The 27,561-nt window shown below is 39.9% G+C and overlaps 1 protein-coding gene across 1 annotated transcript; it reads left to right on the forward strand.

Annotated features, from left to right (window-relative positions):
• Window positions 1-68: 68 nt before the first annotated feature.
• Window positions 69-26,176, forward strand: angpt2b (angiopoietin 2b). Its single transcript, XM_079259091.1, has 9 exons — window positions 69-910; window positions 6,351-6,506; window positions 7,174-7,295; window positions 9,164-9,396; window positions 9,667-9,791; window positions 14,548-14,649; window positions 19,615-19,781; window positions 24,465-24,595; window positions 24,829-26,176. Exons 1-9 carry the CDS (start codon window positions 611-613, stop codon window positions 24,987-24,989), a joined length of 1,497 nt encoding a protein of 498 aa, XP_079115217.1. The 5' UTR covers window positions 69-610; the 3' UTR covers window positions 24,990-26,176.
• Window positions 26,177-27,561: the final 1,385 nt, after the last annotated feature.

The raw sequence follows: 27,561 nt of genomic DNA on the forward strand, positions 1-27,561 counted from the left end.
CTCTGTCTCTCTCTTGCACTCTACTTTGAGTGCTTTACCGCTTCGGCCAACATCCTGAAGCAGGCCACTCTCCACTCCACCCCAGCACTCCCCTCTCCTTCAGACCAACGCATGGAATCCTGCAGCTTGAAAAGAGAGGAATGAAGAGAGCAACTTTACAGAGGCGAACTAAATGTTTGGAGTCTGCTGTTGGCTTCCTGGGCAGAGCTTCATGCGCTGGCTGACTGTTGGAGTTAAAATAGGAAACAATCCCCCTTTTCCTGTGTGTGTGTGTGTGTGTGTGTGTGTGTGTGTGTGTGTGTGTTTCGGTCTGTGCACGTGCAAAACTGTGGGAGCACAAATTGGACTGAAGAAGACATTGGATGCAACAGCAACACGAAGGAATAGCCAAAAGAGGAGAAGTAAAAATAATAAAAGACTGAAGCAGCAGGAGTTGAACTGAGAAGGCAGGAAAGGAGACGTAAGAGTCGGGATCCAAACGGATGTCTCAGCAAAAGTACAGATAAAAATATAAAGGAGTGAAAAGAAGCTCACCTGAGTCAGTTGTCCACTCTGCCAGGTGGTGCAGCCACCTTCTTCCCCTCTCCTCCCTCTCTTCCTTCACCCTGACATGGGCCGCCTGGTGGCCCCGACCATGGCCTACCTGGCCTACCTGCTGGCCACTGCTATTGGTTCCCAGCGCCAGCAGCACCGTGTGCAGCACGGCTCCTGCAGCTACACTTTCATCCTCCCTGAATTGGAGCACTGCCTTCCTGTAAAGGACTTCCAGGTCACCAATACCCTGCAGAGAGACTCCCCACCTGAGGTTGAGGTTGACACAGGAGAATCTAAAGAAAGGCCTTCATGGCAGGAGAGGAAGCTGGAGAGTTTGGAGAACGCGATGGAGAATAACACACAGTGGCTGCAGAAGGTAAGCGCTCCAAACTCTTAATTCACAGCTCAACGTATCTTTGTGGGATATTGTGATTTTCTTTTCTCTTGCACACAGTTTCACTGCATCAGTTTCACGGACCGTACAATCCCCACAGAGTGCTCTATTTAAATCCATTTGATGACAGACCTTTGATATGGATAAGTTCAGTGCTTAGGTGGGATTTCCTAGATGCTTCCTGTATACATATCTGACTCTGTGACAATGCTTGGTGCATGAGTGTGTGTCAGTATTTAAGACCACTGAGATACCAGAAATCCCTGTTGCATGCAAGAGGAGTTTTGCTAAGTTTGCTAATGTTAACTTGTGCCAAATATGTCTCACACTGTCAAATCCTCAAAATGGGCTTCAAGTTCACAAACCACATTTAAGTCAATTTATAAGACAAAGTTGGCCTAAATCTCCCTGTTACAAAACTCGGCTTACATAGAAATTCAGTAAAAAACTGTTTATCCGAAGGAGACACATTTGGAAACGTCTCTTCACACAACACTTGGCCTTTGCATTTCTATTTAGCCCAGATTATGGCCACTAAAAGAAAAAGAGAGATGTGATTAGACATGGCCCGACAATGGAGTTTCTACTGCTAAGGTCATCTGGGCACAGAATCGGCGCAAAGCCATTGTCTAGGACAGACAGACTGATATGTCAACCTTCTCTACTCGTCTCCCTATGTTTTATCTGCATCTCTCACGGAAGATTTATGGTACAAACTAATCCCCTCACAAATGTAAATACTCTCGTCAAGTGCTGATTGGTCGACTTAGCATGAATATGTTGATTATTTTTCAGGATTTTAGAATGGGTCATAATGAAAAACAAATCTATCTGTAGTCCTGTCACTTTTCACTCTCCATATGCATTGTGAGCATCCAGGTCATTTCTTTCTGCACCACTTAGTACAGCCCGGGTGATGTCTTATCGACCGTTACATCTCTGTTTATCCTTCTTAAATCGCTTCACCTGACATGCAATCAAAACACAGTCTGATGCACAATTTAGACCTATTATCTGCACTTTGAGCCCTTACTATGTGCACACATTTCACTCATGCATAAAATATATTCCAGTATCCATGCATGCAGTTTCAAAAAACTAAATTGTGGAAAATGGATCATAATCTGAACTCATTTTGAGCAAGCCAACTGTGCTCGCATTGTATTTGTTTTACTTAAATTTTTTACCCTTCTCCCCAACGGTCAAAAATGAGACATCTGGCCAACACTGACAAATTTACAGGGATACTGATTTTTAAAAAAAAAAACCTAAAATTGAATATTTAATATAACCAGCTATGAAGGAGATACAGTTTAAATCCAATTCAGATCCAGAGAAAATCTTTGCTGATACACATCTTGTTTTGTTGCCAACTTCTTCCACATAATGTCTGGAATGAACACAGGGATCCAAGCTTTCAACAAGTAAACCCCACCAGGCCAAAGTGATGCATAACCGATCACACTGTAGGTGGGATTTTCACATAAACATAGCGTGACCCAAGAGAGACTCCCTTAGTTATGCACAAGGGTATACTGACCTTCGACCCCAGACGACAAAGCCTTTTCAGCACCTTGTGGAGCTCATTAGGCTTATCTGCATGAGGGGTAGGGGGGAACAGGCCAATGTGCATGCGGAAGAGCTTCAGGCATGCGTGTGCTGGTGTCTCTGTGAAACTTTGCACGAGCTCACTCAAAGCTCCCCTGGGATGCTACAACCATCTCAATGAACGTTCCACCCAAAACCCCCTTGAAAGGAAACAGTTCCCCCCACCCCCCACACATAGAGAATTAGGAGCGCTCACACTAATCCACCATGTTCTGAAGAGGAATCTCCACAGACTGTATTAATGCTCCGGATTCTTGCTCTGCTGTTTCCAAGAAAAGACCAGTGTTTGTTTTCCTTTTGGACAAAACCCGAACACAACCCCCCATCTTGTCCCTTTGGCCCTCTGCTGCCCTGGGGGGGCTTGGAAAAATGGGATATGAGCATGTGTTTGTTAGTACTTTTAAGAGGCTGTGCAGATTATGTTATTGTAGACATTCTGCACACAGATCAAAGAAACTTGGCTACTCCTGTAAACCTTAGTTTTATTGCTCTCTAACAATTATTTAAACGTGTATGAAAGCATCACCAACTTGTCTCGTAAAGAGAGTTCATGTCAGGCTGTCCAATAAAAGAAAACACATCTATCTACCACTGAGTGTGTTTTTATCAAATAAGACGATACAGATAAACACTGTTACAACACTTGCAGTGTTGTTGTTTGTTGGATCCAGAGCCTTGCTGGTCTCTGTCCTCTAATAGTGCCTCTTGCAACCCCCAAGACTATAATCCTGCACATTCTTCAAAAGAACAGAAGTTTGTTTCTTTTCTCGAGGTTGCAAGAACATGCTCAAAGTTCATTCTGGCCACCACATTCCATAGTCCTCAAGAAATATAGTTCTGCACCTGTCACCAGGCATGGAACGGGGAGAGTCCAATGTGACAGATGTCTGCATCTTTATATGCCTTACATATACCTTATGTTACCTTGTGATGTATAGAAAACGGTGCCTCAGCCAGCTGTTCCTTAAAGCTATCCATTCAATTCAACGCTATCCAAAGCTATCCATACAATTCAATTTAGATAATGTTTTTTACAGTGCACCTAAAAAAAAAAAAGAAAAACAGCAAACATAAAAAAAAATAAAAAAAATAAGCCATTAAAATGACCAGTTCTCTGTTCTCACTGGAGTAGAAAAGCTAATGCGCATGCTAACTTGTGCGAACTACATTGACTGTGCTTGGTTAAAAGTTTAAAAAATGATTAATTTACAGTGTTTTCCATAGAACCTCTTTAAGTGACAACAGCATCACCTTCAGTTAAAATCAGATGTTGGCAGTTTGTTATACTAGACTTTACTGTTGATTACAGCTTCCTTCCCCAATGTTTAGAAATGAGCCTTGCAGATTAGCCAAGAAAATAATTAAATGACTTTCGATCATTTAAAATATATATATATATATATATATATATATATATATATATATATATATATATATATATATATATATATATATATATATATAAATGAAATGATCAAATTTAATCAATTTTGCCTGCAGAATTGTCCACATGGGGCAGTAACTCCACTATATAGCACCAACACACTGAGGATGTTTCTGACAATGAAAAGCAATCACTTCCTGCTATCAGCAAGTCTATTGTTTTTTTTTTTCTTTTTTTTTATAATTCTGTTCTTTTGAGGTAATTTTGTTTAAATAATGTAAAAATATTTTTACATGCTAGCAAAAAGCGGAGATGTTGAAAAGCTTGTTGTAGCTTCACACGCTAGCATGGTCTGCTCAGTTCTATTCAAGTGTTTCAATTGAAGGAAGCAGACTGAAGTTTAGGTCGTGCAGACAGAAGCCACTGCCCTGTATAAACCAATGAATGAGTGAGCTTTCCTGTTTGTTGTTCATCTTGTCTTCTATCTCTGTAATTCTTGGTGAATCGGTGCCTCAGGCAAGGAAGGAGATATATTATTCAAAAGGTTTGGTTTGTTTTACTAAGTGCAGCGTGAAAACAAACTCGGACAGGGTGAATGTTGCAGAACTGAACTAAAAAGACTCCCTACTACCAACTACCAAGACAAGCTGTATATTCGGTCTGAAAATGGCTTTTAATTTATGTGGTTGTCTTGGTAATATAAAAGAAGAATGTTAAATTCCATCGGAAGCTTTAAAGATGAACACCCTGAAAAATGCAATCAATTTAGAAATTGAAGAATTTCACTGAATGACAACAGTGACTTTGTTTCCTGGGAGCCTTCTTTATTTCATGATTTATCCTTCTTTTTTTTGTTAGGTTATTTCAGTTCAGGCAAAAGGGATAGATCAACTGTGCTGTCCCTTGAAAGAGAAAGTTGAAAATTATTCCATGAAATCTCTGAAATTTTTGTTTTTATTAGTGACAGTTCTACCAATCTTGATGTGCCTCCATCCATCATTGTTATTCATTCAAAACTCCCAGCTGGTCTGTTCATGTCTTCTGTATTTCTAACAGATAGTAAAGGCATCATCTGGCTCAATAATTAAAATGTTAAGCAACACAACTCTCAGAATTATCTCAGCACCGATCCCTCCCTTGACCCTGCTAAACAAAATAAAATATCCAACTGCATAGTACCAGGTGTAGTACATACAACGTGACAAAACTTCAGTTAATACAACTGGCAGGTAGAGATGAAACCTATCAAGACTACTGGATTGAGCTCTCTCACAAAAGCTGTGATTTGGAAGGGTGGCTGATAGCGGATTTACTCTTTGAGGCTGATTATAATGCTAGGATCTTTAGTGCTTCCTGTGGACATGGCTTTAATTCACTTAGTAATCTAATCCTAAATTTTGTTATGGACAGTTGTTTTTCTATTATGTTAATGGTCCAAAATCAGCAAAATATGTGAAATAATGACAGAACAGGCATGAAGAGGGACAATATAAAATCAGAGTTAGGCAGAAAGTTCAAAAGGATCCAAGAGACAAAGAGAAAAAGATTACGAGCAGGCATAAAAAATAACTGCAGATTCATCTGTATTTGCCCCGATTGGATAATTTTTAAAACTTCATAAAAAATAGAGATAAAAAAAAAAAAAAACTGTTGCAATGAATCATCATAACCCCATTTCCTTCTGAATGCACCTAAATTAAAAGAAAGAGAGGAAAAAAATTAAACAAACAATTGTCATCTGATTTGAATTCAACTCAACTTTTGTGGATACCAACTCATTAGCTGGATAATGCTGAGTGCTTTCCCCCTTCGAGACTTCATTTTCCAGTTTTGTGGTTTAATGAGTAAAGTCTGATCTCTTCTCCCCAGAAGAGTTATAAATATTAATACTCTCCGGTTCAATATTCCACTCTGCTTTATTACAAACAAAAGTCCATCATTCACGGTTAAAAGAAAAAAGCGGAATTTGACTTCCACTTGTAGTTGGCTTGAACAGACCACATTAATAAGAAAATCTATTCACTGGTGCAAGATGAATGCCGGCCTATTTTTAGTCCTCGTGTAACGTGATGAGTTTTTGAAACTGCCTTTTCCTCGAGGCTTGTGATTGATAACGGAGTTGGCCACTGTCCCTGAAGTTCTGCACATTAGTATGATGATGACAAACTTTATGAGCATACTTAGACTCCCCTTTTTAAGTATTCAAGTACATGTCAAGTACCATTTATTAGAGTGAGGGGGAATATTTGCCTTAGGTAGGCAAGGTGGAGATGTGTATGAAAGACAGGAAAGATGCTGAATTTCTCTATTTACAAAAAAAACAAAAAACATAATAGATTAACATTTTTTAATGCATCAAGGTGTCACTAGATGCAAAACAATGGATTTTCCTAGAAATAATTTTAAAAAATGTGCATATTGGCCTTATAGCTGGAGAACTTCATCCAGGAGAATGTGCGCTCTGGGATGGAAGAAATCAAAAGATCTGCAGTGCACACCCAGACAGCCGCCATGTTGGAGATGGGGACCAACCTTCTCAGTCAGTCGGCTGAGCAGACTCGCAAGCTGACAGACGTTGAGACCCAGGTGAGTCCATCAGAAAAGGCGTGAAAATGAAACATGAAAGTGAACATGGGATAACTTGTTTGCAGTTGAGCCAAATGATCCAGGGGTTACACCCATGCAAAACGTTACTAGCCTAGCACTTGCTTAATAGCTAATCAAATGTACATCAGATGTAACCTGCTGGGAAGCTGTGCCCAAATGTCGTGGCAGGTGTTTGAAAACAGCTGGTATTTGGTTCTACAGGCTCTGATTGACACAATGAGCTGAGCATGATGTCTGACAAAAAGCCAATTAAAACATAAAGCTCTGTATCACAACACAGATGTGTCTTTAATCATGCCACAGAGTTGTTATTACAGACTGGGCTGTTTTGTTCCTGATGTTTTCTTTCTCTCTTATCAAAGTCGATACAAATCTACAACCTGTCAAAATATCTAAGTTGCTTTGTTTTAAGTTTCTGTTTCATCTTTGACTTCAAAACATGTCACAGGTGCATATGATCTCACTCTTGTTGAAGTTTTAATTAAAAGATTAAAGAAAGCAAATTATGGCGTTTGCGATGTGATGCACAGCGTTGTTTATTCCCAAGGGCCCTGTTCATGAATTTCTTCCTGATTATGACTTTCATTCATTCTTTGCTCTACGAATATGGCAACCGACTCATTATTCATTTTTCATCATTTCATAGGTGTTGAACCAGACAAGTCGCCTGGAGATCCAGCTGCTCGAGTACTCGCTCTTCACAAACCGTCTGGAGAAGCATATTCTCCTCCAGACTCAAGAGATCTCACGTCTCAGTGATAAAAACAGGTGAATGCAACTCAAGAAGAACTTTTGCAAGCTGAGCTCTTCGTTGTTAGATATATCACATTTAGTTCTATTGATGAGTCTAAGATAAAGGTTAATCACATGGGTCAACTTTGGACCCCACAAGCTCATGTTCTGCTTAGATTGCTTTGCTTATTTTTGCACTTGACTTCCCAAAAAAACAGCAAACTAAACCAAACCTACACTTTTTCCTTTTTTGTTTTAGTTGCTGTTGCAGATTTGTTTTGCTTGCTTACATTTTGAGTCAATGTGTCTTCTGCAGGCGACAAAAAAGCAACATAAAAGTAGCATTTTCACTAATTATTTCCAAACAGATTGAAGAATATGCGCATTAAACTGGACTTCCTGATCCATGTAAAGAAAACAATGAAGCAACTGTGAACAGCAGGGCAATAAATGACAGGATTGTGCATGTATTGTAAGCGTGTGTATGTGCCCCACTGAGTGGGCAGTGTATTTTTAAAAGGGGTTTCCTATTTTCTACCAATGAAAAAAAAAGGTCAAATAAGGGCCAGGAGGCAATAGAAACTAAGTAGTGTGAAAATGAGCAAGTGTTTTTGCTTTTTGCAGTTGTTTATGCTTCTATCCATCTGTATCAAGTGTGGCAGAGGGAGATTGCAGTGCCCCTGCATCAGCACCTGTTACAAATTTGGCTGTGCCTGGCCTTCTTCTGCCCTCTAGCCCTTGTCTTTCAAAGTGGTAACGTGGCTGTGACATGCAAACTAATTAACACATCTTGACAAGGATACACTCTGTGATGAGCTTCCATGGGCTTCAAAGTGCAACCGCAAAGTTGCTGTCGGGCGGCTGCAGAATAAAAGGAAAATAATGGCTGCACTGGTTGAAGGAGGCTACAGCTGCTAAGCCTTTAGGGCATGGAGCAAGTTTTTGAACTGCTGCCAAGCTAAAACAGGCAGGGAGGCATGTTTGTTTTCATAGGCATTGCATGCAAAATAGTATTGGCAAGAAGTGCAGCACACTATACTGAGACACAGAGCAGACTACTAGCAATACATATTCTAACTATTGGAATAATTGTGAAAAAAATAGCATGCCATCACACGTGTCACAGTTTAAATGCTCAGTATACAATATAATAAAGCTATATTTGCTCCTTCAACTCCCCTAACTGTTTAGACCTTTCTAAGCTGATTTCATGCCATGGTCATCTACAACTGATTCGTATAGGAAAATACACACAATACAGAGTAATATGCTTGCTTGCCATTATTGAATGTTTTCCCACATAGCAGATATAAATTAGGAGTGATGTAAAAATGATTGGGATTGATCCCCTTTTGTTTCCCGAGAGCGAGACAATGAGGATCCATCTTGAGCGGAGGCGCTGGGTTTCCAAGTAGCTTGTTCAATCTGGGTGGCTAGATTGTTTCAATAAATAACGGCTGCAGAGTCGTTAGTCAAAGCTATAAAGATCAAGCTGTGGGGATTTATGATCTTCATTTGTAGGTGGGGGTGCAGCCCCTCCCGCAGAGACACATACACACACGCGCATGCTGTCAGGTCGTTGCCTGCTGGCTATGATTGAGCGTATTAGCATGCTGGGCCATCTGCGAGTGCCGCTGTGGTACAGGTGTTTATATGATGTTAGCCCAAAGAGACCATTGAGCTTATGTCGATTAGTCATCCTTGTGTAAATGTGTGGAGTTTGTGCAATATCTACTGGGAAAGGTAAATGCTGAATGGATGGATTCTGCACCTGCACCTACGTTTTAAAAATTCATCCAATAAGCATCCGATAGCACTGCCCTCAATTCTCACATCTGTTTTCAGAGAATTGTATGCATAAAAGCAATTATATCCAACCTTTTTTTTTTCTTCTTTTCTCTCAGTTTTCTGGAACAAAGGCTCTTAGCACTGGAGGCTCGGTATGGGAGGGAGCTACAGGGTTTAGAGCATGAAAAGAAGCAGCTCCAAGATCTTCTGGAGAAGCAGAGCCAACTGGTCAGTCAGCTTCAGGGTGAACTTGGAAGCTCTACGCTCAACAGCACATTACTACAGAGACAACAGGCAGAGCTTACGGACACAGTTCAGCAGCTGCTGACTAAAGTTAACCACTGCAATGGTAAGAATTAGTGAATTTTTTCTTAATCAACTACCATGTTATACATGCAACATCAGCCATTCTAAGAAGGGATCCTAACATACACAAGGAACAAGACATTGTTACAGTACTTGTTGTAAGCAGTGTGATTTACAGATTGCAGCTCAGATTTAAGATACATACATGTTTACACTGCAGACATGATCGGCTTTAAACAGAGAACTCACACTAAGGATGGTGTTTATATCTATGTGGCGATATCTGTAAATGCATACTTTCATATTCCTGCAGAAATTTCCAATATGCCCCAAAAAGAGCCACTTAGTTTCAGGGACTGTGCTGAGATCCTGCGGTCGGGAGTGAAAGAAAGTGGAGTATATAGCATACACCTTCACAACTCCACCCAGGATGTCAAGGTAAAGATACTTTAAAATCTTTTAAAGCAGTTTTTCACTGGAATGAATTATACTTGCATGTAGTTGTTGTGTGAAAATTGTTTTGCAGTCAAGCGATAAAAGTTGTAAAATTACTCCACTTTCTGGACAGAAATTGGTATGCCAGCATCTCTCTTCTCAGACCATGTTTTTATTATACATTATGTGAAAGTGCAACGTGTGTTGAAATATTTTGAAAAAAACATTCTCATTTTAAAGGTTCCATATTATACAAAATTCACTTTCTGAAGGTGTTCTATCAGTAATACTCTGCCAGTCAAAAAAGTTTAGACACAGTTTCTCATTGGATTCAGTAGGAAACTGTGTCCATACTTTTGACTGGTACTGTATGTGTCTCTATAACCTGTGTATGAGGCCCAAAACTCCAACCATTCGCCTTGGTAGGCGATACTGACCTGCTCCTCAACCAAGTGAGCCTACAGGACCCATCGGAAGCCACCTTCTCTACCAGAGAGGGATGGGGAGTGGACATGGACAGGCACCACTCATGAACATTTTAAGGTTCAGTCACAGAAACAATCTGTTGTAAAGTCTCTTTCACTCAATCTCACATTAATAATTTTGTTAACATATCTTTTTCATGTATTTATTTATTGTAAGAGCGTGAGCAAAATATGCCTTCACTACAATTTTCCCTTTGTATCTACAGACCAATGTAACCCTTTCTGAATCAACAATTTATTATGATGAAGGAGCTTCAGTGCTCCAATTAACCTAAAGGCTAAGTTATCTGGGGTGTTAGCCCCTTTTAGTCTCCCAAAACAAAGTGGTATTAGGGGAGGTGTCTGCTTACAAGTGATTCAAAGACCTTGAGCAGCACTGACTAGGATCAGCGCTAGAATGCAGCTACCTTACCTGAGGTGGGGAGTTAGCTTGCAGCTCTTGGTGGCCAGGCCTTGGTGTCTGTGACTGTGCACCTTGGGCTCACCATTTGCATGGAGGAAAACCAGGTCTGGGTGCCCTGCAAACTGGATAGTGGATGAAAACAGGGACTGGTACATGAGATAGAGAAGTACCAGCTAGGTTCATCTAGACACATGGCTTGGGCTCTTGAACCAGTCTCAGACACTTCACTTATACAGTGAGCTGTGGGTGTTGACCAAAAGTAGATTACACAATGCTTTTTCTCCACAGAGTATGGTCTCTCTTTTAGAGATAAGCTGAGATGTTGGGTCAGTCGGAAGGGCTGAGGATTTCTCAGGTAGCTCGGGCATCTGGTTTGGATGCTGTCCCCACACCCCCACGGTGAGGTGTATAGCTGCTAATACATTACCATTTTCATGCAGGTAATCTACTGTGACACATTTATGTTCGGAACATATAAAGAAAAGTGTGTTTTACACATATTTTGTGCAGATAGGCTGGCTTGATCTTGTGGATTAAATAAGCATAGCAACTCCATCAGTTACAACTTCCCTCTGGTCCAAACCAAATGACCTTGATGTTGTTTGGGTTGGCCAATTCTGAACTATGGTAAGGTTCCTAATACCTATTAAACAATAAGAATGACATTTTAACACTCCATCAAAAACTGACATTTGTACTGCTGCTTAACAAAAGTTGGCACATTAAGGAGTACATATAAGTCTCATAGCAGGGTCAGAGTGATCCTCATATTACTAAATAAGCTCTGAAAAATTCCCAGCTGCACCACTCCCTAAGTGGCTGCAACAGAAATGATGGAGAACTAACAATTAATCTCTTTAGTCATAGCTGTCACTGAAATACTTCTTCAAACTGCATATTTTAGAGCCAGACCCCAAGATTAGGGCTCCAAGGGAGAGATACGCTAAAGGTTGTTTGCTTTTTCCTTTAGTCATCACCCAACTGACATTCAAACAAAAATTTTTTCGTAAGACTCTCTGTCCTTTTGTATTTTAATATACAAAACTAGTACTGATTTTAGTCACTATATTAACCTCACAGACTTTTCCCAGCCTGTGTAATGTAAACTTCTCCACACACTCATATGGTATAATTAAATTCAGTGGGCTTATCAATAAATGGAATAATAATAGAAAAAAAATAAAAAATTCTGGTTCAATTTCATGGTTATTTGCTTTGGTACAGAGGTGGATGGAGATGCCATGCTGGGTTTTAAAGAGCAGAAATGTTAAGCAAAAGGGAGCTTTATGGCATGCAGACCTCATGTTGAGTGAGTGTACACTGCTGAATGCAAAGTCATGAAAGCATCAGAGGTACTTGCTCGGATCTGAAGGATGTGGCTTCTGCCAAGTCCACCATATCATCCACCAACAGGGTATCATTTCATAGAATCAAATCTAACTTTCTTGGAAGGTTTTTTCCCTCTCTCAGGATAGCAGGGAAAAATAGAAAGATAACTGTGAAGCAACTTTTTATTATGAATTATTTTTGGTCTAGTTTACTGTTGGCAGCATCTCCTGTTTTCTCCAGCTCCTTCACCTCATTTCCTCTGGGCAAGACATCCAGGTGTTAGGCAATGGCACCATGTGTTTCCTGCCAACAGGGGCTAGTGTTCGCTTCCACCGATACAATTTAGTTCTCCCCAAAATCCCTTCTGCTTTCAGTCCGTGCCATTAAATTCCAGCGTGGCTGGCAAGGTAGGTGGCTGAAAGAACATGAAAATGGGGCAGATACAAATTACCCTACATTCTATGCTTATTTGTTTTTTCTTTTTTCCATTTGATCAGAGGCAAAACAGTGAATGATTCAAATGAATGTAAACCACAAAGCTCATAGTCTGCATCAGCTTCTTTTTACATTCTTTTTAAAAACATATTTTTAATGAGAGCTACATATACAGAGAGCTCGTAAAATTAAATACACTCACTCGGTTAAGTCAAACTATTGTTGCCGTCCAGCTCTGCTGTTTAATTGGAATAATGTTCTTGTTACCAGTTAAAGTCACATTTCAGGGGAATGATTTATTGACCAGTATGTCCAGCTTTGGTACAATTGGTGGCAGTGTGCCCCTTTTCAGCTTGTTAGAACTGGACTTTATCCAGGTGACCTTTTACGCTGTGGACCAAAAGAATAGACACGCAATTTAGCTGGTGGCAAATTTCTAGCATTTTCTAGGAGAATGAGACAGAAAAATAAAACTAATTTTATGTAATGCATTAACTTTTGCCCATTATTCTTTGAGAAAAGTAAACCTGACCTTTTTTAATTAATCTCTTTGTCTTTTTTTGTGAAAATCTTGTCAGCATTTTATTGTGATTATACATTTTTTCTTCTTGGCAAGAATATTCTTTTATTACATCTAAGATAGACTAACAATTGCATTTGGGACGTGACTTAGATCTAGATTAGTCTTTCAAGCCTCTGTTGTTTTTTTTTTTTTTTTTTTTTTTTTTTTATTCAGTGTTGTGCATTTGAGTTGAGGAAAATTGGCCTTGTGCCAGAAAATAATCATGACACAGTACCAGTCTGTTTTGGTTTGGGAGTTTTAAAGAATAAAAGGCATTTTTACCTTGGTCAGATCTGGGATATTGCCTAAATATCCCAGATCTGACATTCTAAGCCATTGAGATTGTATCAAACATTTTAGCATCTACTCAGCATGGCAACACCTAATACCCAGCGTAGACCAAAGATTAAAAAACAAAATTCAAATGAAACTGAAATTCAAGGCCACTGCTTTCAATACATATATATAATTAAAAATGATGAGTAATAAGAAGCATCTAATCATTCTACCAACAGGAAACAGTACCCCCGTCAGCATATCATCACATCCATATGAGAGGCTGAAATATGTTCAGTTAAACACCTCAAACGTCTAAAACAACCCCCCCCCCCCCCCCCCCCCCCCCCCCCCCCAACACGTCTACATTTCCAAATCTGTCACTAGATGAATAAGTAAAATCCATTTCTTGTTCTTCCTCCAAACACATCTCCATATGACTAAATGTGCCGCCAAGTAAGAAAGAAAACAGTCGGTTGTAACCCAAAACGCCAAAGCCTCCTCAACCCCCACTCAAGGGGTAAGAGAACATACTGAGATGTTAGTTTTTCCTCCCCACCTGGGTCATATCATTGTGTGACACCCTGAAATGCCGCCTACCCCCCCCCCCCCCCCCCCCCCCCCCCATTCTCCACTTTCTTGAGGCTTCCAAGGCAACCTTCAAATAACAGATAGGCTACAGCGTGTTTCATTTCTTCATGTCATTTTCCACCATGTTTATTTCTTCTTTCTTATTTGCCAGTCCTCTGATTCTGTTAGATGCGACATTTTGAAATGAATCCCTATTTACTGGTAACTGCATTTGGGACTGAATAAACTCTTATTTAAAATAGCTCCAAATCGCGAAAAACTAAACCCAAGCTGATCTGTACGAGTGAAAATTCCTTTGTGTTTCCAAGACATAACAGTGTGCGTGTGTGTGTGTGTGTGTGTGTGTGTATGTGTGTGTGGGGGAGGGGGGGGGGGGGGGGCTCTCATGTCTCAGCTCAGTGCAAACTTGCACAGCACCAACCAGCGTAATGTGACAGCGCTGGAGGTTTTTTGCCGCTGAAGAACCAAACAGTTCTATCAGCAGCTGGTGCAGGATTCTGGACTGACGTTCAGCAGCTGCCTTGAAGCAAACTCAAAATTTCTGGTCATGCCTCGTTTGAAGAGAGAAAAAGGATTGTGCTAAAAAGTTGCGTGTCAGCCAGCTGTGCCAACACATGACGCTTTGATACATGCACTAAACTGAAAATGCTTTTTGTTGCGAATCTTCTTTATCCCCAGGTGTTCTGCGACATGAAGACCAGAGGTGGGGGGTGGACTGTGCTGCAGCATCGAAGAAACGGCTCTGTTGATTTCAACCGCGAGTGGAAGGACTACAAACTGGTGTGTTTTGCAGACGTTGGGGGGGGTGTCAGTGTGCATTGCTATCAGTAAGTCGTGTGGACCGGCATCGCAGGACAGCACAGGAGGTTTTAATAATTAGCCACGGGTGGTTTGGCATGAGGAGGCGTGGGAGACCAGCTAGCCTGTGATCCCAGGTGACCTGCGGTTGTTGCATTTGGCCGCCCTTGTGTTCTCTGCCACCTCCCATGTTATTGCACCTGCTCTCGCTCGTTCTTTCCGTGTCAAACTCCCACATGTCCTCATACACAATAACACACAAGTTATGAACTAGTGTCTCACATAACAATATCATTTGTATCCATTTTCAAGATTCCAATACTCTCCCTGCTAGCTGCACTTTACACACGAGACTGTGACGTTTGCCGCAGTGCCTTGGCAGTGTTAGAACACCATTGGCTTTTGTTTTGTTTGGAGATTAAATGATGCTTAGTGAAAACTCATCGCAGAGTTTTGTTTTTGTTTTTTGTTTTTTTCGTTTGAAACAGTATTCCAGTTGTGCAAAAGATAAAACAATGCATGCAAACCTCAGACTGTTAAATTACATACAGAGCAAGTGAGTGATGCCGGTTTGGGTTTTTTAACTGGACACGGTAGCAATCTGTCTCTCACCCACGCAAACATATCAATTGCCACGGCTCAGTTTGGAAATAAAATGCAGAGATGACGGTGACTGCAAACACAATGAGTGAGGCAGGGAGAGAAAAAAAAAGGGTTTAGAAAACCTCTTTCAAGGACAATATTTTTACAAGTGGATGATAAACATTTGGCTCCAGCCAGGGCGTGGGAGCACTGGAGCCCTGTAGATGGCAGATAACGTATGTACTAAAATGCCTCACTGCCCCAGTCAACATAGTCTCAGAGTTGATCAAATGTTGCACTCGGGCTTGTCGGACAGATAATAAATGCTCCACAGCTCTTAGTATACATTTGCTTTTCTTTATGGGGAGAAGAAATTAAATAAATAAAACGGATCATTTGTGAAAGGTAGACAAAGAGTCTCTGAATTTGAAATCCAATCGAACAATTCAATGTGCCTCAATGCATTTCATTTAAACTTTATATGACCATCTAACTGTTATACTCCCATGCACTCATGTTTTCAGAAAAAATAAAGGAGTATTTTTTGGTTTTGCACAGAAAAACTCCATCTTTAGTTCATTCATTCATTCATTTTCTGAACCGCTTATTCCAATTCAGGGTCGCGGGGAAGCTGGAGCCTATCCCAGCTGGCTTTGGGTGACAGGCAGGGTACACCCTGGACAGCTTGCCAGTCCATCGCAGGGCCACACACAGAGAGACGAACAACCACACTCATGCTCACTCCTAGGGGCAATTTAGAGTGACCAATTAACCTAACATACATGTCTTTGGATGGTGGGAGGAAGCTGGAGTACCTGGAGAGAACCCACGCATACACGGGGAGAACATGCAAACTCCACACAGAAAGGCCACTGACCAAACCAGCCAAGGATTGAACCAGTGACCTTCTTGCTGTGAGGCCACAGTGCTAACCACTACGCCACCGTGCAGCCCCCATCTTTAGTTGTTTTCTTTTATTATTATTTATTTAATCCTCCTGCATATTACATGCAGCGGTAAATAGGTGACGCCAGCAGGCTTAGAAATGCACCACTGCAGACAAGCCCCCCCCCAAAAAAAAACAAAACTTTTTCCAGCCACAAAGAAAAGGCCAAACCTAATGTTTCAGTCAACAGTATACTTTTTCCACTTTTTTTTTTCAACAGTCTGACAGCCTTTTCTGATGAGAAAGACTGAAATCATTATATCCGTCTTTACTCTTTTCAAAGCCACTGGGCTCCCTTGATAAACGCAATAATTTTTTTTACCTCAAAACATCCACTGCTTCCGTCACATCACAAAGGGCTGACTGGTGGCAAGATAAAGAAGTGTAAATATTCCCAATATAGCACTGGAGAACTATTTCTTTCTTTTCTTTATGTGATGTGGTTTTGTGTGAAGTGCACGAGTAGTCGGAGTGTTTCCTGCTGCAGACAGCGCTCTGAGCCCTGTCACTTTAGAAACAGTTCACAGTTACCCAAAACGGGACCACATGAAAAACAGATTCATCTCAAACTATTTAAACTTGAAAATATTGCAAAGAGATTCAGGTAAAGAATATATTGTGGCATCACTTTTGCATCAGGCAGATACGTAGACGATTGACCGTGTAGCAAGGCGGACATGCAGAAGTTACGAAAGTTCAGTGACAAAGCAAATAACTATGGAATTATTAGCTTGGCTTGTCCTTAAGAAATCTTTTGGCTTTCTTTGCAAGACAGTGGTTTAAACTCATGATTGTACAAACAGAATTATAATTAATTTAAACATTGAATTGGACTGTATCATTAAAAGTGCCCTGAGATTACACAAAAACCTCAACTAAATATCTCCTAATGAATGTTTTGGCTGCACTCTAAAACTTTGTCTAATAACTGCTAACATGAGCTTCATACAGCTCTATTTTATTTAAACAAAAATTAAGTAGCATTAAGCAGCATTCCTTTAAACTGTACTTTGTAGAAAAAGTAGGGAAGTTTATGATTGTTTGATTGGTTTTTAGTTTTTGCTTAATGGTAATACATTTTATATGGTTTAACAGAATATTTGTTTTACCTGTAAATACTGTAACATTTGTAATAAAAATGCATTTGTGGGATGAGCATCGAAGCTGAGCATGTGGGTTTCACACATGAAAAACTTTTTTGTCAATGCCAACAAGCTTATTCTGCTTTTGACTCTTGTATTGTGCATTTTAATAGAAGTGTGAAGAATCATGACACTGGCAATTTTAAGGATATTTTTCTCATTGCATGTAGCATGTAGCATGTAGCATGCGGAAGAACCATTCACAGCCACCCTGCTCATAGTGGTCACCATCCTACTTACACACTGCTGGGAGATGGAAGCCCATTCTAGGGTACCAAAACCTCAAACGAAGAGTCAGAAGCAGACAAAGCTGTTTGGCGAAGAGAATCTGGCATCATTTGTTTTTCTTTTTGTTTGTTTTTCCTAATTTTATATGGTATGTACAAATGCGAACCAAGATCGTGTTCACACCGTATTTTGGTCAAACAAGCCAAACCATTAGAATTAAATATCCCCATTCTCAGCAATGGTGGCGCTGCACTGGTATTTAGCAACAGAGAGGACAAGACCTGTGTGAAGAAGAAAATATTTCCTCCACTCCAGCTAGAGTTGGAGACAAAACTATTGCTGTTTTAGGTTTTTTATTTTGTCTTACACAAGTATACTGCAGAAATATACTGCAATAACGGGGGGAGTATGAATAACAGACAAGGCGGAGGACACTTAACTCGGCCACTATATATTTACCCACAATGCAATGCTACACCAAATACAGGAAGTGACTTTTTTTTTTTGTAGTGCGCTTCCTTTATTTGGTCTGGTTGAAATGAACCAAGACCTGTGTTTGTATGCGAACTAAGTCCCATTCTTTGACCCGAATCATAATTTTTTTGCAGTATTCACATTTCCCCAAATGAAACAGACTTTCTCAGCAAATAAACGAGGATTTGAATCAAAAAGGCTGATCCTAACGTGTTCTAAAACAAAGATGTGATAAACCAACCAAAAAATTCCTTATATTTTGTGTTTACCTTTTTTTTTTTTTTTTTTTTCCAAGCAAGACTTTTTTAACTGTGGTCCTTGTTTGTCTTACATCATGTATATCATGTTCTCTCGTGTCCTTCAGAGTTAATTCAAACCAAGGAAATGTTAACTAGGCCATTCTGTAGGAATTAAACATAAAGAATTATAAGTCTCCTTCAATCAGGAAAGTGATTTGTTGCATTATTACTTTTTGTTCAGTGTACAAATACAGCATCACATAAGAATCTTTCATTCATTACAATCAGGAGCTCGAAAGAAAGCTGAAATATAAAGTTTCCTTTTGGCAAACTGAGCAAAGATTCAAATGAAAAGTCTAAGACAAACAACTTGGCAACACATCTAAGAAGGCTAAAACATTTGGCTAGTACTGTATATAATTACTGATAGTTGTTACACACTGAGGAAAGAAAAACTGAAACTCAAAATAAGCATTTTAATCTATGGGAATAAAATTAAATCCAGAGAACCACACTGAAATATGGTGGTTTGCTTGATTTGTATAAGTGGAAACACTAAAATAACTCCTTTATTTTAGTAATCATCATCTGTAGTGAAACATGTGTCTAGTATTTCCAAAGTATCACATAATTACAGACACTTTACTGTTTTTTTTTTTGTTTGTTTTTTTTTTTGCCAGTGTGTGAGTTAGACAATAGCTTGCAATGTTATGTGCAATAATTGGACAAAGTTGCATAGCATTCTGCATTTAACGTGGTATTAAACACTTGCAGTTTCTTTCGCTGTAACTCACACACATGGTAGAAGCATTAATAGCTAAACAGCAGAATGAACCATTTTCCTTTCATCACTCTTATTCTTACTATTTATGGAAGCAAAAGCTTGCAAGGAAATGTAAGAAGCATACCTCTAATATTTTTTGCCAAACAACATCCCCTTTGAGTTTTTCTTTTCCAGAAATGAGTTTTAAAACAATCATCTGTATCCAGTTTTTAAGCTTAAACAAAAAGTGGATTACTTTGCAAAGCCAGCTGTGACTTTGGCTTTTATTTTATTATTTTATGTAAGTGTTGCACATCCAAACGGAGCATTGATGGGGCACTAAGGTAAATCAGTGTGTCTATTTTCTGGTCTCCAGCTCTGGAAATGGAGTGTTTCACTTCCTAAACTCACAGGATTGTCTTAACCTATCAAAATGATGAATGCACCTTCTTAAAGCGAGTTCCATTTTCATATTAACGCAGAAAGAAACGTTGGCAGGCTGCTAGAAAAATCTTCCCCTTTGTTAGAATATTTTCTTCACTTATTATTTCTGTGTCTTTGTGCCTAATCCAGGGCTTTGGAGAGCCGTCTGGGGAACACTGGCTGGGGAATGATATCATCCACAAACTGACCAGCTCCCAGGAATACAGTCTGCATGTCCAGCTGAAAGACAGGGAGGGGAATGAAGCCTTCTCGCACTACGATCGCTTCTACATAGAAGGAGAGGAAAACAACTACAGGTAACCCAAAAAGTTACATTTATATTCAAGTGTGTCATGATGTCACTCTTACAAACATGAAACCAAATAAATTTCCTCCAGTTTTCCATATATGGCACAGATGGAGTTCCAAGAATTTTGATCATTGACAAACAAAATTATCGCCCAGTAACTCTGGTATCCTCACTGGTTTAACTCAGCCACAGCTTCTTTACTTATTTATTTATTTATTTATATAGATATGATTTAAAAAAAAAAAAAAAAAAAAAAAGGGGAGTTAATTTGGCAGGTAACCTTGCATGGCTGCATTTTCCGGCTCCTGTCATATCAGCTACTGCTGCCCCTGAAGTTCCCCACAGAGTTCCCAATTCCCTAGAGTTTAGGATGCTCGGCTGTACCTGTCGCTACCAGGAACTGACAACTCAAACAAAGCTCCCTGGCAACCCTGAAATCACAGAGAAGATTATGTGTGGGTGTGCTGAAGTTGTGCTTCCGCCAAAGCAGACAGAAATAAAAAGGGAAATCAAAACAGCTCATGTTAAATTTCACGTGAAGTCACCAGAATTGGCCCTTATTTACGGAGAGTTTATGGAGGCCGATGATCTGAGAGATGACAAATCATAATCACATGTGGACGTATCCTTCCAAAATCCTTAACAGCGCAGCAAATTGCATTTGCCTGAGTTTCTCCCATATAATTAGCGCGATGAAACGGAACGTTGCACAATCGCGCTAGAGGCTACTCTGTGTGAGGTGAAGCACCTGAGCGATTGTAATCACCTCTCTGGCTTACTACATCTGAGATCACATTCTGTTTAACTCATTCAATATGTACCACCTTCACATGCACTTCGAAGACGGCGCCTTGGCCTGTGGTTTTATATTCTAACTCCCAAGCCGGCGCTTCGGTGCTCTGCGGCTACTCAGCCAGAGAAATTCTCATCCTCAGCGGCATCCAGCACGCTCTCTGGAGCAGCATCGAGGTCTTCACCTAAAACTCAGTTAACAAGATTCATACATAAATCATCAGCATGGCAGACCACCTTCTCCTCTGGGGTAGCCAAGAACAGCTGCCTTTATATTAAAAGAAGTTGTAGACATTCTTTAGCGTAACACTATCTTTGTTATTAGTGTATACAATAACAATATTAAAAGACAGTCACCTTGAGACGAGTTAGCCGGTGGTCTGAGGTACTGTTGGAGCAGCTTGACCTATAAAACATGTCTGGAAGCCATGGTTAATACAGATATTGAAGGGAGTCAGGAGAGTCGGTGACTTCCATTGTATATGCTTTCATAAAGGATATCCTGTGGCCTGCGGTTCCCATCCTGCCTAATTTGATATTTTCTCATTTTCTTCAATTCATCATGTGAAGATGAGTTATAGCTGCCTGGAAAAAAAAAAAACCAAAACATCCCATTTCCTCTTCTAGTGTATCATTATTTCATTCCACTCTCTCCCCTTGCATCCTGCCACTCACAAAGATGCTTTGGTTTTATTCTATTCTGTATGCAAAGATTCAGTTCTTTAAAAGCTGCTTGGTAAGGTTGACAAAAAGCCAAGTGTATACTGTGGATACTCTATTAAAAATCCTCAATATCATGGAACTATCTTTAATAAACACCAGGCAAGTAAGTCAAAGTCCACATGTGAAGATGAAGAAGGTGGCAGCAGGCTGAGACGGAACCATTGTAAGCTCAGGCTAGCAACAAGACATGAAAAGCTCTTTGGCTAAATCTGGTATATGTAGAAATTTTTAGCTTTTTTTGTTATAAAATGCTCTGTCCCTTTCAAAAAAAAATTAATTAATAAGTATAGCTGGGCTGCAATGAACTGGCAACCTGTCCAGGGTGTACCCTGCCCCTCGCCCAGTCATTGCTATGATAGGCTCCAACTTCCTTGACCCTGAATTGGACTAAGCAGTTTGGAAAATGAATAGATGGAAAGTAGCTGGGTGTGGACTGTTGTAGCAGATGGCCACGCCACCTTGTACCAGATCAGTTCTGGTTCGAATGTTAGCTGTGTTAAGTTGTGTTAAATTGGCATGTTACTGTTGTGCACATGATTTTACTTTGATGCTTAGGCTATGTCCACACTGCAGGTAAAAGTGGCTCAAATCTGCCCGTTTGGCCCATATATGACCCTAATCTGAGATTTTTATATTTTTTTTAAATCTGATCCTTTTCAACACAACAATCTGAACAGACATTTCATTTCACATTTACCTATTAAAATGAGACTTGTATCACTATCATGGAGACAAAGGAGGCAGAACATGGCAAGATCAAAAGTGATCAGTAGCCAGAACAACATCATAGCATCACTTTGTTGACTCTAATTTCACATATGTACCATCCGTATCCAGCTCCATAAACACAGCGTGTGTTAGATGTGAAGTCAGGTTTCCTCTGGGCAGCAGACTGTTCACACCTGAGTCTGATGGCGGCACATTATATCATAATCTGAACAGCCACCAAAAAAAAAAAAAAAAAAGACCTGCAGTGTGATTATAGCTTTGACTTTCTCCTGTCCACTGCTTGTGTATGAAGTTAACTGGTTAATCTAAACTGGCTGTGTGCAGGAAACCTCTTTTCAGTGATTTATTTTCTCTCCAAGGACTTTAACATTCATTTTATGTCAGCAGAGATGCAACGTTGTTCTATCAAAGGTATAGACATAAAATGTATTCATTATTAAGGTATATTAAAGAAAGGAAAATACTACGTCTCCTAAACGCAGATTTCTCACTGTGCATCATGTTTATGTCCTGCCCAGTGAACTGACAAATTCACATGGAAGGATTCTTAATTTAGTCATCATAGACATCGTGCCCCAGGCTGCAAAGAGCGAAAGTAGTCAGATTACTCAGTGGAGATGGAGCACTAAGACGGGGGGGAGGAGAGGCCATGCGGCAGGTCTGACCTCCTGATCCATTTTCTCTAAAGCACAGCTGACACACACACACACACACACACACACACACACACACACACAGACAAACAGACCCAGAATCTCAGATGTGCACTTGCATACAATCAGCTGCTGCTTTGCGAAACTGAACGAATGCCGCTTAGGCAGGGATTTCTCACAGACCGCGTTGTTGCACAAAGCACGACATGGAAGAAAAATAATGAGAAGTTTTTTCTTGCTGTTTGTTTGGTTAGCTTTTAAATTGATGTTTAGTAACAGTGGGAACCTCGGGGAGCTTCCACCATGTATACTAAAAAGGTTGTGATATCCTACAGTGGTTCTCAAGAATATATACTTTCTTTTGGGATTCATTATTCATTTTTATTCTGTTTGTGAAAATGGGTTGTTTAAAATCAATGCAGCATGAGACAGGAATTTTTTTTTTTTTCCCCCAAAAGTAACACCCTCCTATATTGACTTTAAATGACAAGAAGTAGCTTACAAGAAAAGAGAGAGAGATGAAGCAACAATAATGAACAGGACATTTTAGGATGTAACTGTGAACACTTACTTAAAGGCTGATTTCTACTATATTAATAAGTGAGGATGGTATATTTACAATTTTGCCACTTCAGTGGACATAAGGAAAGTCACCCAAAACACTGCTAATCAATGAAGAATAAACAGATATAGTTAAAATATAAGCATTCATCTAATTAGCAACTTTCCCTCAGTGATAAACAGGATAAGTAAAAAATACAAGTCAATCTTTATTGTCAGTATTTCTATCATGGACTGCACAGCGGCATAGTGGCCTCACAGCAAGAAGGTCCCTGGTTCGATCCCTGGCTGGGGGGAAGCTTGGACAGTGATCTTTCTGTATGGAGTTTGCATGTTCTCCTGTGTATGTGTGGGTTCTCTTTGGCTACTCTGGCTTCCTCCCACTGTCCAAAGACATGCATGTTAGGTTAATTGGTTACTCTAAATTGCCTGTGAGTGTGAGTGTGAGTGGTTATTTGTCTCCATGTTTGCCATTTGATGGACTGCCCAGGGTGTACCCTGCCTTTCACCCAAAGACTCCAGTTTTCCTGCGACCCTTCATCAGACTAAGCTGTTAGGATAATGAATAAATATTTTTGTCACTTAAATTTGATAATGTAGATGTTAATAAATATTTCTATAGATTAGATCAACTAAATAAATTAAATAAAAACCCCATTTTAAAGACAAAGAAAAATGTCTCTTCAAATGTCATTAAGGCAAGGCAAGTTTATTTCTATAGCAACAACAGGGTGGTTGAAAGTGCTTTACAGAGACAATAAAACATTAGAAAATAAGAAGCATAATTTTAAAGTAAAAACAAGAAATCAAGGAAAAAGAAATAATAAGTAAAGAAACATGCACATTTCAAATTGAAATAAAGGACAGGTGGGTCACTAACCTCAATTTAAATAAACTGAGTAAAAGTGAAACCTTGCATGTGAAAAAGTGTCATTTTTTTTCAATGTTTTATGCACCATATGGTTAAATCCACATGAAGGTTGATGACAACTCAAACAAATGCATGAACCTCATTCCTTCACCTTCCTGTTACATGTAGGAATCACCTGAAGCTATTGTTGGGATCTGTCCACCTCCTAAAATAATATGAAGACTCAGCTTTTCATATTTATCAGACAGTTTTCCTAGTTCTTTACAGCCTTTTTGTGTCCTTTAATTTCCCTGGATGTACTTTTCATTGAAAATATCTACTCTGTTCCTTTTTTTTTGTTTCTCTACCCTTTAAAATCCAGTCTCCATGCCGAGGGGTTCAGTGGCACCGCCGGCCGAACCAGCAGCCTCAGCCACAATGGAAGCCAATTCAGCACCAAGGACAGAGACAATGACCGCTGCACCTGCAAGTGCGCACAGCTCGCGTCAGGAGGTACACTGCGTCAGTCTAATGGTGCTACTCGTCTCAATCTGTCTCTCTTTATAACCCCTCTTGTTAAACATTTCTATCCGTCCCTTGTAAATGTCCTGCTGTGCTTTCATTTTCCCTCTGCACCAGTATAAACCTACTGCTGACTTGCAGCTGTACATTTGAGTGTTTCACAAGCTTGCATGCAACTGATTCTGACGTTTTTCCTTGAACTCTCTGACACTCTGGCTCTGCAGGATGGTGGTTTGAAGCCTGCGGCCCATCCAACCTGAATGGCATTTATTACCCGGCTTCATTCAACGTGGCTCGCTACAATGGTATCAAGTGGTATTATTGGAAAGGTCCAAATCTGATGGCTACCATGACAACCATGATGGTGCGCCCAGCTAACTTCTAGCGGCATGGCTCATCCTTGATACACTATTATGATCTGGAAGCCATAGCTGATTAACATAATGAATCACAGCCAGGAAGAAGTGTGTTTTGGGCAACATGCTCTCCCGTCTGAACAAGCATCTCATTCCTTCGTACTAATCATGAAAAACGAGGCATATAAGCATTTCTGAAGCAACGGGGACAACTGCTTTTTCAAAAAAAAACCCTGTCATCATGTCGGACTTGCTGCAACAGGACGATTCCAACAACTGCAAGCGAGGACATTTCAGCTGAACAGCATCCACAGACCTCTTCTTCTCATCTCTTTTGTTTTTTACAAATTTAATCAAAGACTTAAATACTGCTCAAAAAAAAATAAAAAAATAAAACAGACCCAAGGGGTACGACAACTACAATTTTGGAGCCAACCCAAAGCAGAGTTGGCAACTACAGCGTCTGGACATCTGTAAGGGATGCTTTTGGTGATTGTCTGGAGACATATAGTACAGTGTGGAGGTTTCCGTGAACTCTTAGAGCGAAGAAACTCACTAACCCAAGCGGGACGTTAGGGACTGTTGGACTGTTAGTGGCAGGAGACAGAGGATATCCAATGTGCTAGAAGCAAAATAATATAGATTTAATATTGAGTTATGGAGTTAGCGATACCCCCAACAGTATTCAAATATTTACATTGAGTAACACGCGGAACAGCCTTTAATAAATACAAAACTGTAAAAGATTCACGATTTTTCAACCTGAACTTTGTCCCGCTTCAGTTTGAATGTAATAAATAATAATAATAATCTAATAATCTGAACCTGTTGGGTGTAAATGCCAATATTTCAGGTAATTCTATTACCATTGTGGTGGCTGCATATCCAAGTTAAGACTCCAGCTGAAGATTTCCCCAACTTTCCTCTTACATATGAAACCTGATGAGTGTCTGTTTGCTGTATTTTTGAGGCAACACAGATTGACATTGCGCCCAAAGTGAAAAGATTCCCATCATCTGTTTCAAAAGATTCTCACTGACTCTTCAGTTTACTTGGTTTTGTAATAATTGTGACATTTGTACAGTCTTTCCTTTTTTTTGTATGTTTAAAAGTGTTTAATAGTGTGGACACACACACACACACATTACGAGAACTTGTACTTCAACGGTTTACCACATTCATAAACCAACACCACAATAAAGAACAGCAAGTATAACACTCGTTGCCCTTTGCTGTATCTCCCAAAGGGGTTTTCAGAATGAAATATTCCCAATTCTTTCCACACACACACACCTCTCATAAAACTTTATTTGTGAGACATTTTGCTCATAAAAATCATCTATTTCCACTGGTGTGATTTACTTTAAAATATTAAACATTTGAAAACAGCATCTGGAAACAACGCCGTAAATTCTGTTTTGATTTTGTTAAAACTACAAAGTAATATCTAGTTGTTGGGTCCCACAGCCCATGGTGCCAGGTGTTTGTCTTTGTGTCAGATACATCATCTTCAAAAAGCCACACATGCTGGAATGGAGAAGTCAGACAAGCACCGCTTTGCACCAATGATCTGATGAATCATCCAATAACACAGATCCCTATGGTTCCCATTAGAAAGTGGATGGCTTGCAACACAACTAACAGTAACCTGCATCTGCTGGTGTACGCTGGGGACAGCCGCCGCTGCTGCTAAGTGGAGGATGACTCATGAGGATGTTGGCAGGCCATATCTACAATATCTGCTAAGTCCTGCGCTTCATTTGTTAAAGGACAGACTGTGAGAAGAGCGTTTAAACATGTCATCTGCTCTGTGCGAATCATCTCTGCTGCAAATTAAACATGACTGCAGAAACTGCATCATGTTCAGTGTAAATACCGTCAGCCAAATCTTGGTGTTTTGACACATCCTGTTTAATGCAGTTCATGTCGAAGGTACTGAAAAAGGGGAATTTTTCTTTTTGGGAAAATTTATGGGGGAATAAATTCCAAATAAAACAAGAAATGGTTGACTTTTACGAACAAAAAGCTTGCATGTGTGTGTGCTTTGTGGCTTGTAATGGAGCTAAAGTTACCATGTATGATGCTTCCATGTGAACAGATACGTAATTAGGACTCGCCGCCTCAGTAATGGCACAAGATGACATGATGCACAAAATAGCCGCCAGATCCTGCAGCCCTTTTGTGCGGTGCTGCCATTACTGAGGCAAGCCTTGATCACCTTGTATCTGTAGCTATTTGCTGACATGTATACCAACATGAATAGTTGGACTGGTGACATCAGACAGTGTTCTAGAATCAATGACAAGACGATCTTATGTGGATTATCATCTTAGACAACAGGGCATTAATGTTAAATATGTTTTCTCCAACAGAACAACACTGGAAACAACAACCGGGTAGAAAAGGAATAGATTTAAACTTTTTTGCAAAATCTGCTTTTTTTTCATTTTTCAAATGTTTGATATAGTTTTGGAAGGCAATGCTGAAGATGTTGTGCACATGATCCATGGTTTGTATTTTCTGGTCACAATGTTGTCCTGAAACATTCAAATTGCATTGTATCTTCATAATCTCTGCCAGTGTTCCCATCGTGTCCCGTTA

This window comes from Telmatherina bonti (genome assembly GCF_933228915.1).
Source record: "Telmatherina bonti genome assembly, chromosome: 19".
Taxonomy (NCBI): domain Eukaryota; kingdom Metazoa; phylum Chordata; class Actinopteri; order Atheriniformes; family Telmatherinidae; genus Telmatherina; species Telmatherina bonti.